The sequence below is a fragment of the Balaenoptera acutorostrata genome, chromosome 5 (assembly GCF_949987535.1).
Source record: "Balaenoptera acutorostrata chromosome 5, mBalAcu1.1, whole genome shotgun sequence".
Lineage (NCBI taxonomy): Eukaryota > Metazoa > Chordata > Mammalia > Artiodactyla > Balaenopteridae > Balaenoptera > Balaenoptera acutorostrata.
This window is the reverse complement of record NC_080068.1, coordinates 106075754-106087258: the sequence shown is the minus strand read 5'-3', so window position 1 is coordinate 106087258 and position 11505 is coordinate 106075754. Positions and strand designations below refer to the sequence as shown.

Here is an 11505-nt window from a genome sequence, read left to right as displayed (position 1 = left end):
GTACAATACCAAAAACTTATCCTGTTAATCTTTCTCCCAGCCTATCCTTAAGTGACCTACAACCTTTACCAAGGTAACTGTAAATTAGGAAAGAGAATAATCAGCCTTTGGGGACACTGGATGGGCTCTGTACTGATATTAATTCGAGGAGACCCAAAACATCACTGTGGTCCACTAGTCAGGGTAGGAGCTTATGGAGGCCAGGTGATCAATGGAGTTTTAGCTCAGGTCCATCTCACAATTGGGTCCGGTGGGTCTCCTAACCCACCCTGTGATTATCTTCCTAGTTCTGAGCACAAAATTGGGATAGATACACATCAGCAGATCCCCACATTGATTCCATGACCTGTGGAATGAAGACTATTATGGTGCAAAGAGGAAGCCATTAGAACTGACTTTACCTAGGAAAACAGTAAAACAAAAACAATACCAAATTCCTGGAGGGATTGCAGAGATTAGTGTCCCCAAGAAGGACTTGAAAAATGCAGGGGTGGTGATTCCCACCACATCCCTACTCAACTTCCTTATTTTGTCTGTGCAGAAGACAGACGGATCTTGGAGAATAACAGTGGATTATTATAAGCTTAATCAGGTGGTGACTCCAATTGCAGCTGCTGTACTAGATGTGGGTTCATTGCTTGAGCAATGAACACATCCACTGGTACCTGGTATGCAGCTATTGATCTGGAAAATGCTTTTTTGTGGACACCTGTTAGTTAGGACCGTCAGAAGCAGTTTACTTTCAGCTGGCAAGGCCATCAATACAACTTCATTATCCTTCCTCAGGGGTTTATCATTTCTCCAGCCCTTTGTCACAATTTAGTTCACAGGGACCTTGCTTGTCTTTTCCTTCCACAAGATATCACACCGGTCCATTACATGGATGACATTGTGCTTATTGGACCCAGTGAGCAAGAAGTAACAAGGAATCTAGACTTCTTGGTAAGACATTTGCATGTCAGGGGTTGGGAAATAAATCTGACAAAAATTCAGGTGCCTTCTGCCTCAGTAAAACTTCTAGGAGTCCAGTGGTGTGGGGCATGTCAAATGTTGCTTCTAAACTGAAGGATAAGTTGTTACATCTGGTTCCTCCTACAACCAAAAAAGAGGCACAATGCCTAGTGGGCCTCTTTGGATTTTGGAGACAACATTTTCCACATTTGGGTGTATTATTCTGGCCCACCTACTGAAAAGCTGCTAGTTTTGAATGGGGCCCAAGATAAGGCTCTGCACCAGCTCCAGGCTGCTCTGCTACTTGGGCCACCAGATCCAATGATACTTGAAGTCTCAGTGGTGGAGAAGGATGCTATTTGGAGTCTTTGGCAGCCTCTATAGGTGAATCCCAGCATAGGACCTTAGGAATTTGGTGTAGAACCCTGCCATCCTCTGTGGATAACTTCTCTCCTTTTGCGAAACAGCTCTTGGCCTGCTACTGGCCTTAGTAGAAACTGAACACTAGACCGTGGGCTACCAAGTTACAACTTGACCTGAGTTGCCAATCATGAACTGGGTGTTATCTGACCCACTAAGCCATAAGTTCTATTACCCAATGGAAATGGTGTATATGTGATCAGGCCTGAGCAGGCCCTGAAGACACAAGTTACATGAAGAAGTAGCCCAGATGCCCATGGTCCCCACTCTGACTGCGCTGCCTCCTCTCTCCCAGTCTGCACCAGTGGCCCCATGAGGAGTTCCCTACAGTCAGTTGACAGAGGAAGAGAAGAGTCTTCTCTCCCTGGTTTACAGACGGTTCTGCGTGATATGCAGGCAACACCCCAAAGTGGACGGCTGCAGCATGACAACCCCTCTCTGGGACATCGCTGAAGGACAGTGGTGAAGTGAAACCTTACTGCTGGGCAGAATTTGGGCAGTGCGCTTGGTTGTTCACTTTGCTTGGAAAGAGAAATGGCCAGTCATGTTGTTATGTAGCAATTCATGGGCTGTTGTCAATGGTCTGGCTGCATGGCCAGGGATTTGGAAGGAACGTGATTGGAAGATGAGTAACAAGGAAATTTGGGGAAGAGGTATGTGGATAGACGGACCTCTCTGAATGGGCAAAAAGTGTGAAGATATTTGTATCCCATGTGAATGATCATCAAAGGGTGACCTCATCAGAGGAAAATTTTAATAATCAAATGGATAGAATGACCCATTTGGTGGATTCCAGTCAGTCTCTTTCCCCAGCCACCCTTGTCATCTCCCAATGGGCTCATCAACAAAGAGGCCATGTTGGCAGGAGTCGAGGTACACACGGACTCAGCCACATGCACTTCCACTCACCAAGGCTGACCTGGCTACGGCCAAGGCTGAGTGCCCCACCAGCCAGCAGCAAAGACTAACACTGAGTCCCCAATATGACACCATTCCCCTAGGTGATCAGCCGGCTACCTGGGGTAGGTTGATTACATTGTACCACTTTCATCATGGAAGGGGCAGTGTTTTGTTCTTACTGGAATAGAAAATTACTCTGGACACAGATTTGTTTACTCTGCACACAGTGTTTCTTATATACCCATAGAATTACGGAATCTTTTATCCACCATGATGATATCCACATAGAATTACTTCTGATCAAGGAACTCACTTCACAGCAAAAGAAGTGCAGCAATGGGCTCATGCTCATGGAATTCACTGGTCTTACCATGTTCTTACCATCCTGAAGCACCTGGCTCCACAGAATGCTGGAATGGCCTTTTGAAGACTTGTTAACAGTGCCAGCTAGGTGGCAATACCTTGCAGAGCTGGGGCAAAGTTCCCTATAAGGCTGTGTATGCTCTGAATCAGTGTCCAACATGGTGCTCTTTCTCCCATAGCACAGATTCACGGGTCCAGGAATCAAGGGGTGGAAATGGGAGTGGTATCACTCACTATTACCCTCAGTGACCCCCTAGCAAATTGTTCGTTTCCTGTTCCTGCAGCCTTATGCTCTGCTGGCTTAGGAGTCTGAGTTCCAGGAGGAGGAATCCTTCCACCAGGATGTACAACAATGATTCCACTGAGACTGTCACCCGGCCACTTTGGGCTCCTCGTGCCTCTGAATCAACAAGCAAACAGTAAGAGGGAGATACTGAGCTGTCTAGGGTGATTGATCCAGACCACCAAGGGGAAATTGGATGACTGTTCCACAGTGGAGGTAAGAGAGAGTGTCTGCAAACAGGAGATCCCTTAGGGCATCATTAGTATTACCAAGCCCTGTGATTAAGGGTCATGAAAAACTATAACCACCCAATTGTTACTGGACTAATAATGGCCCAGATCCTTCAGGAAAGAAGGTTTGGGTCACCCTACCAGATAAAGAACCAGGACCAGCTGAGGTGTTTGCTGAAGGCCAAGGGAATACAAAATAAATAGTGGAAGAAGGTAGTGATAATACCAACTATGACCATATGATCAGTTACAGAATGAAGATTTTAATTACCATGAGTATTTCCTCACTTTATGAACAGGTTTATGTTTCTCTCTATAGATCTAACAATATCTTTGTTTTCTTTCTTCTTTTATTTCCTCACCATGTAACAGAAGATGTATTGACTTTGTATCATAGTACTTAAGTATTGTTAATTTTACCTCATAGCATTTCAGTTATGAGGAATCAAGGAGAAGAGTAAACATCACTCAAGGACTTTACCTCCTCTTCTGGAGAAGGGGTTAGTGAACTTTTGGTTGAACATAGGATAGTTCTATCATGTTAGGCAGATTTATGACCTCGTTATGGTCTTTGTTTGGAGTTTGAGTATGATTTAAAGAGATGCATATAGGTGCCAAGTTGACAAGGGGTGGACTTGTGATGTTTAATTTTGTGTGTCAACTTAACCGGATCATGGGGTGCCCAGATATTTGGTTAAACATTATTTCTGGGTGTGTCTGCAAGGGTAATTTGGATGGAATTAGTATTTGAATTGGTAGACTGAGTAAAGCAGATTGCCCTTCCCAATGTGGGTGGGAATCCAATCTACTGAGGGCCTGAATAGAGCTAAAAGGTGGAGAAAGGGAGGGTTTGCTCCCAGCCTGAATGCTGAGCTAGGACACTGATCTCCAGCCCTTGGGCTGGAACTTACACCATCAGCACTTCTCTTCTCAGGCCTTCAGACCTGGAGTAGAACTCACACCACTGGTTACCCTGGTTCTCAGGCCTTTGGCTTTCTTGTGTCTCTAGCTTGCATGTGGCAGACTGTGGGACTTCTCAACCTCTGTAATTGTGTGAACCAATTCCTCATAATAAATTACATATATACATATATATATATTTTCCTGTTCTTCCGAAGAACCCTGACTAATACATTGTCTTTCAGGTAAATCTCTTCTAAGATTGGCAAACATAAAGCATGTGTGATACTCTCACTCTATACCTGTGGCAGGCATCACTAATCAATCACAGTGTTCCTTTCCTCCAAGCTTAGGTTTAACTTCAGAATCATTCTTAACATTGTTTTTTTCAACTGAACAGTGTTAAATTTGCAGTCCCTGCCTCAGCTTCTGGGAAGTTACTTCTTATGTCTGCGTCTCTAGGTCTTCTACATATTGATCCCCTTTATGCTCTCTGTGAGCACATCTGGTACTCAGAGGTGAAGATGTTTCTGGAGCCCCATGGGACAGCCTGGAAGAGACAGGACCTGGAGGGTGGTGGGTTGGTATCAGCCTCTCCTGAGTCTGAGATCCACAAGGCAGAGCTAAAGATTGGAAACAGGCATTTATTAGGAGGTATGAAAACCTTCATCCAGGATCAAAGCCAAGGGTCCTTGGATGCTTCAGGATCCAGGCTGAGGGTGGCTCAAGGCTATTTCTGGCAGAGCTGGGAATGGAAACTCAGTCTGGATTTCTAGCCCATCGAGTCCTCTGTCAGACTAGATTGTTATTCTTTGAGAAAGCATTCAAATGCTACTTCCCCAATTTCATTTTGAAACCATGGGGTAAGTCATGAAGAGGGCAGGCCATGGATCTCTACAGAAGAATGCTGGGTCCACTGAAACATAGGGTGATTCTTTCCAGCTGCCAGAAGAGTTTGGGGGATTCAGCTGTGAATAAACCCCAAATGGCTGCGATGTTAGATTAGCAAAGGTTTATTTTTAAATACTTAATAACGTTAAACTTGCAGGGGACTCTTCCATTTCCAAAAATGGTGAGATCATCCATTCAGACAATCCTCTTTTTGACAAAATTCTCCAGTGTGGAGGAGGAGTCCGGTTCAGACCTTCCATTTGTTTTATCATCAGTTACAGCTGAGTCCATTTTCTTCTCTGGTGGGTAGGCCTTGTTCCTTTTGGCAAATGCCTGGCTGATTTCTGCATGGGTTTTGTTTTTGGTCTCAGGCAGGAAAAAATACAAATAGAGAGCACCTGTGAGGCAGATTGTGGCAAAGACCAGGAAACAGTAGGTGTCCAGACTTTTCTGTGGGAAGGCAGAGACAAAAAACATCAGAAAGACAGTTGCTAAATTGGCTGTGAAACCATCTCTGGGCTGATTTTTTTTTAATAGTTTCCCATTCATGTATCAATGTTCCTGGATAAAACACTGCAGGTGTGAGGCTGGCTCTATGGGCAAATGTGCCTTAGAAATGTCTACATGAGATGTTCTCACATGAGGCACAAATGAATCCACTTCAAACCCTGGTAAAGATGAGGAAATGGCAGTCTTTATTTATTTATTTTGAAAACAAGGCATGTAAAAATTACTCATCATGAAAGCAAAATGTGATACTTGCTGAATGTTATCCTAAGTTCATACTTACCATTAACCACATTCTTCCTGCCTCCAATATACACATGAGAAAAGTGCAATGTCGAAAGGGAAGTGAAACTCCCCAGTTCATAAAAAAATTCCAGAGCATAGGCTAGGCCAAGATAACACCATTTTTTCTAATATGCAAAAGATTGAACTCACTGCTGCTCTGAGACGTATGGCTTCTTACAAATAAGGGAAACTAGAAAAAAAGAGAAATGTTGAATGCAATCACTTTACTTTATGTATCCTGATTAAAGCACTGGAATGACCCTGCCCGCTGCACTAGACCTTGAGCTTCTCCGTCACTCAGTCACCTCCGTAGCTCCTGTGCCTATCCAGTGCCTGGCTCATAGTAGTTAATAAATGTTTGTTAAATAAAAGGCTTTATAGGTTCCGGCTGTCAGGGCTATGCCTTTTTCATCTAACAAACGTCTACTGATTCAAAGATAAGGTGACACTGTCTTTGAATGATACTTCACAGCAAGCGATATCTTGATTTTAGTCAATTACATGCTATTCTTTGACTTGACAAACATTTAATTTTGGAATATGACATAGTGTTGAAGAACTTGATCTCTGGATCACATCCTAGATGCACCATGTACTGAATCTGAGGCTCTTTGTGCCTCAGTTTCCACCATTGTAAAATGAGGATAATAATGCTAGTTATAGGTTGTTGTGAGAATTAAATGAGGCATTGCCCTGTAGAGGTCATAGAGCAGTCCCGGATGGAGTAAAGAGTCCAAACCTGGGAGCGCTTGGCTGGGAGGGCATGTGCCTTCCCACTTGTCCACAGAGATTCTATGAGTGGAACAGAGAAGGGAGGGGGTGGGCTCTATAGTCAGTTGGGTAGAATTCAAATCCTGGCTCCATCATTTACATGATGTGTCAACACTTAAGATGTGCTGTTTAGGATAGAACTTCAATGCACTGATTGAAGTTTCCTCATTTCTAACATGGTGATCTATACCACATATTGTTTTAAAGATGAAATGAGATATATTCAATGTGGCTTTCAACATCTCCACTTGTATGCTGAATGCGCATCTTGACTTACCAAGTCCCAATGGAGCCTTTAAACCTGCTCCTGCTCTGGTCTTCCTGGCCTCGGTTGATGGCCCCTCCATCCTGCCATTTGCTAAAGCCAACCGAACACTTATCTTTATCTCACACCCACATCTGATGCATCAGGAAATCATGTCAGCTCTACCTTGACATATATTCTGAATCCGAGCACTTGTTACCACTTCTACTGCTACCATGTTGGTGCAAGCTATCATCATCTCTGCGTTGGACTGTTAGTATAGCTTCCCAACAGATTTCCCTGCTTCTCCTGTTTCCCGGCTTAAGATTATTCTCAAGAGAGAAGCCACAGCGATTCTGTTGAGCAAAGGACAGAGCGTGTCACTCCTCTGCTCCAAATGTACCATGACATCCCAAGGCAGGTGAGCAAAGCCCAAGTCCCTACCATGGCCTCTAAGCCCAGCACCCACATGGCCCCCTTACTTCTCTGACCTCCCTCTCCTGCTGTCTTTCTCTGCTCCCACTACACTGCCTTCCTGACACTCCTCCGGTGTCCGCAGGATCTTTGCACATGCTCTTCCCTTTTCCTGGAATAATCTTCTTCTACATGTCTGCACATCCTGCTTTCCCACTCCCCTTCATCTCGGCTTTCTTTCTCAGAGAAGTTCTCTCTGACCTCTGTTTCTAAGGGCTCCCCCAGCTCTCCACTTATTCTGCTTCATTGTTCTTGAAACCATTCACCGCTACCCAGCAGGATCGTCACTTGTTTATTAACCGTCTCCCCGACCAGATGGTAAGCTGCCCGAGGACAGGAGTTGTTATTTTTCTTGTATTTCCAGAACCTGGGAGACTCCTTGACACATAGTAGGTGCTTCACAAATGTTCACTGAATATATAAATGTGCTGAGGCTCAGACAGCTTCCCTGCTTACCCCAGGCCACACGTGGAGCTGCCTGGGACCTCTCTGCCACCTGCAGAGCTGACACTGGTGGAGCAGTCACCTGCTTCGTTTCCTTTCCCAAGAGACCCAATGTGCGGCAACAGGATTTTTCTCACCATTTCACAGAATTGAGCCAAGAACCCTGCGGTACTGCAGGCATCCTGCGAAAGGACACTGCCCACCTCAGGACTCTCAGGGGCCAAGTTATTGGAATACATATTGTGCCAGCAGTCATGTGGCAACCTGGCAATCAACCTGCAAGCTGTGATTGCATTTAATCTGGGAAGAGAAATGCACTTATTAAGCACCTCCTGGGTGCCAGCAATATTATAGACATTATCTCATCCGATTCCCATAGCCCACACTGTGATGATACAGCCACTTTTCTTTCCTTTTTACAAAAGATGAAATTGAGGATTAGAGAGCTTCTGAAACATGTCCAAGGCCACGTAGGGATCGATGAGAGTCAGGACTTACACCGAAGCAGGCCCGGCTGGGAGCTTACACTCTCTCCATTATTTATCAGGACTCCCTATCTGGGGTGTGTGTGTGTGTGTGTGTGGGCGGATAAATGTTACTGGGATCCTTCAGTTTTCCCCAATAGCAGTTGCAAAGCAGATCTTCCTAACCTCTTACAGGTGAGAAAGTGAAGATCAGAAAGGGCAAGTGATTTGACTGCAGTTACCCAGCTGGTAAGGGCCGTGTCTGGAATTTGAACCCAGGTTAGCCTGATATGGAGGCCATTGTCTCACTTCCATACCTGCCTCTCTTGGGCAAATTCATTCACTGCAGTTGATCTGGCAAAGTGCCTGGCACAGAGGATATACGTGTCACTTTTTCCCTGTCTCCTCTCTTACTTCAAATCAGCTTGGAAATTCACTTTCTGCCCAACTGCTCCTGAGAAGTTACTCAACCCCTCCTAAGTATGGTTGGTATGGGAGGGTAAGTCCAGTGTCCCCCGAGCGAGATTTTAGGCAGCACGTCTGTTGCAGGAAGGACCTTACCTAAGAAGCAATAGACCTTGACTCCAGATCTGACTCTGTCAAACACTCAACTCATCAAGGCACCCTGGGAAGCACCCACAACCGGTGTGGGCCTTGTTTTCCCCATTAGTAAAATGGACACAATCATATTAGAGGTTTTCTGTAAAACACTTTCACATTCATAAAGCTTAGTTCATAAATTAAAACAAATAAATCTGGCAACTTTAAAATTAAGAGCATCTGTTCATCAAAAGGTACCATACATAGATGGTTCTTTGGGACACTAGTCCACCATCCTCTTGATCTGCTGGCTTTCTGAATAAAATCACAATTTCTTGCCCCAACGAAACAAACAAACAAACAAAAAAGGGTACCATACAAAGAGTAGAAGAGCCACAAATGGAAGTATTGTGATACATAGCAAACAAAGAATTTGTACCCCAAATTAAAAAAAAACAACATTTATGAATCAATAAGAAAAAGATGACCTAATAGAGAAAATGGCAGAATGTATGAATGAGCGTTTCACAAAAGAGGAAACACAAATGGCAAATAAGCTTGTGAAAAGGTGCTCATTCTCCTTAGTAATTTGGGATAATGGGAATTAGAGCCATAATTTTATACCATTTCACACTACCGGGTTGGCAAAAATGTGACAAACCTGACAATGACAATACCAAAATGCGTGATGAGCAACACGCATTTTCGTACCTGTGGATATACCGTTGAGGCTGTAAATAGCCACGACCACTTTGGAGCGTCACTGGGCATGACCAAGTCAAGGCGAGTTGTGCGTGTCCTATGACCCAGCAATGACACTCAGAGTGCATCTGTTCTGGAGTGGTGCTGTTTGAATTTAAATTAATTAAAAGTTCAGTTCTTCGGTTGCGCTAGCCACGTGCAAGTGTTCAACAGTCGCATGGCTGGTGGCTCCTGCTTTGCATAGCAGACGGCCAACGTTCCCGTCAGCACGGAAACTCCTGTGCATTGTACCCGGATGTTCATAGTAGCACTATGTAGTTTTTTTTTTTTTTAATTTATTTTATTGAAGTATAGTTGATTTACAGTGTTGTATAATAGCACTATTTCTAGAGCAAGGAAATGGGAGACGACACCAATGCTCATGGAAAAGGGAAGGGATAAATAAACTGGGTTATGTTCATACAAAAGATTCTACAGAGTAGTAAAAAACAACGGCCTGTAGCTGGGCATATGACACAGATGTTGCTCAACAGTATATGCTGAGTAAAAGAACAAGGCAGAGAAAATACCTTCAGGGTGATTCTCTTTGTATAAATATAAAAACCAGGAAAAGCAAAACACCAGATTGTTAAGGGACACATTCATACAGGGGTCAAATCCTAAAGAAAACCTAGAGAATAATAAGCACAAAATCCCTGCTAGGGATTAGGGAGAGGCACCCAGGGCATTGCAATAGCTTAAGTTGGTTAACTACATTGATTTTCCCTACTACTTTTAAATATAATGCATTCTATAATTACAATAATAGCAATTTTTCTCTTTGTATATATGAATGAAAAATATTGCCTGCCATATCAGTAAACAAAGGATGTTGCAGCCATCAAGCCGTCACATGACAGCCGCCCTGAAGGTGAGCCCTGAGGGAACTCAGGATAGAAACAGAATGCCCGCCATCAAGTCATCAGACATTGTAGCCCCCCTCCAACTTTGCACCCTGAAGAAACTCAGGATGAGAAAACACAGGATACTGGCCCCAGATAGCTGAGGTGCATATCAAAGGAATGATTTCAGTAAGCCCAGACTCTTGCATCATCTCATACATAGAAAAGCGCTAAATTTCTTAACTTGAGATAATCTGTTTTTTTTAAATTAACAGCAACCTTCTGATGTTCCGACTACCTGGTCTTTGTTTCAAAAACCCATGTATATCCTGGCTCCCCCTTGCCTCTTCGGAGCAGTCTCTCAGGGCTATCTGAGATGCTGTGTCCCGGGCTTAAGTCCTCAGTTTCGTCCACCGAATAAAACATAACTCTCAGCTTTCAGGTTGTGCATTTTTTTCAGTCGATATGTATATGATGCATTTCATACTCTTTTGCATATGATGTGTTTCATAACATAATTAAAATATACATATATAAATATACATTTAATAGTATAAATGAAAGAGCCTAAACCCAAGCAGTAATTCACTCATGGTGAACAGGTATCAAAAGGAATCTTACCAAAAGAAAGCTCTAAAGCTGGAGTCAGATGTAAGCACTTTAGTTAAAAAAATAAAAAATCCTCCGGGAGGCAGGGCTCACCTTCCCAGGTGGTTCAGCTGAGGACCAGTCTGGAAGTAGAGGCAGGACCCTGAGGTCCTGAGGATCTCCTGGGAGCCTCAGAGGAAACAGAAGTAGTAGAAACAGTAGAACTTCATCAGGTGTAGGTGTCTGGCCCTCTCACCTGGGTAAACTTCCTTCTCCAACTTACGAAAATGTTATAAGCTATAGTTACATCCTTTCTCTGAATACACCCATTGTGTTATTACAAATGATCATGAAAGTGTTCCATATTCTTTAATATGGAGAAACAAATTTTCTTTTGAGAATGCACTATACCACCAAATTATGCTAAAAATATTAGGCAATTGTGGCAAAGTGCTTCTTTTAGGAAAAGATCCTTGAGAATAAAGAGAAATCTCAGCTTTCTTCTACTCCAGTTTATCAGAATGATGTGAAAACACAGCAGCTCTTTAAAGCTGCCAACTTCCCTGAACAAGGAAAGTAGATGCGAAGTACAGTGCTGGGAACAAAGTCATGAGCTCTGACAAATTAGTCCTGGATTCCTTTGCATATCAGCCTTGTTGGGTGTGGG

The 11505-nt window shown here is 43.6% G+C and overlaps 1 protein-coding gene across 2 annotated transcripts in view; it reads right to left on the bottom strand.

The window, feature by feature from the left end:
- Positions 1–4490: 4490 nt before the first annotated feature.
- Positions 4491–11505, bottom strand: part of SLC2A9 (solute carrier family 2 member 9) — a 192396-nt gene continuing 185381 nt past the window's right edge. For both annotated transcript variants that reach the window (XM_007190952.2, XM_007190953.2), the window contains one exon: positions 4491–5388. In XM_007190952.2, coding sequence (XP_007191014.1) covers positions 5134–5388 — 255 coding nt within the window. In that variant the 3' untranslated portion in view covers positions 4491–5133. The remainder of the gene's footprint in view (positions 5389–11505) is intronic.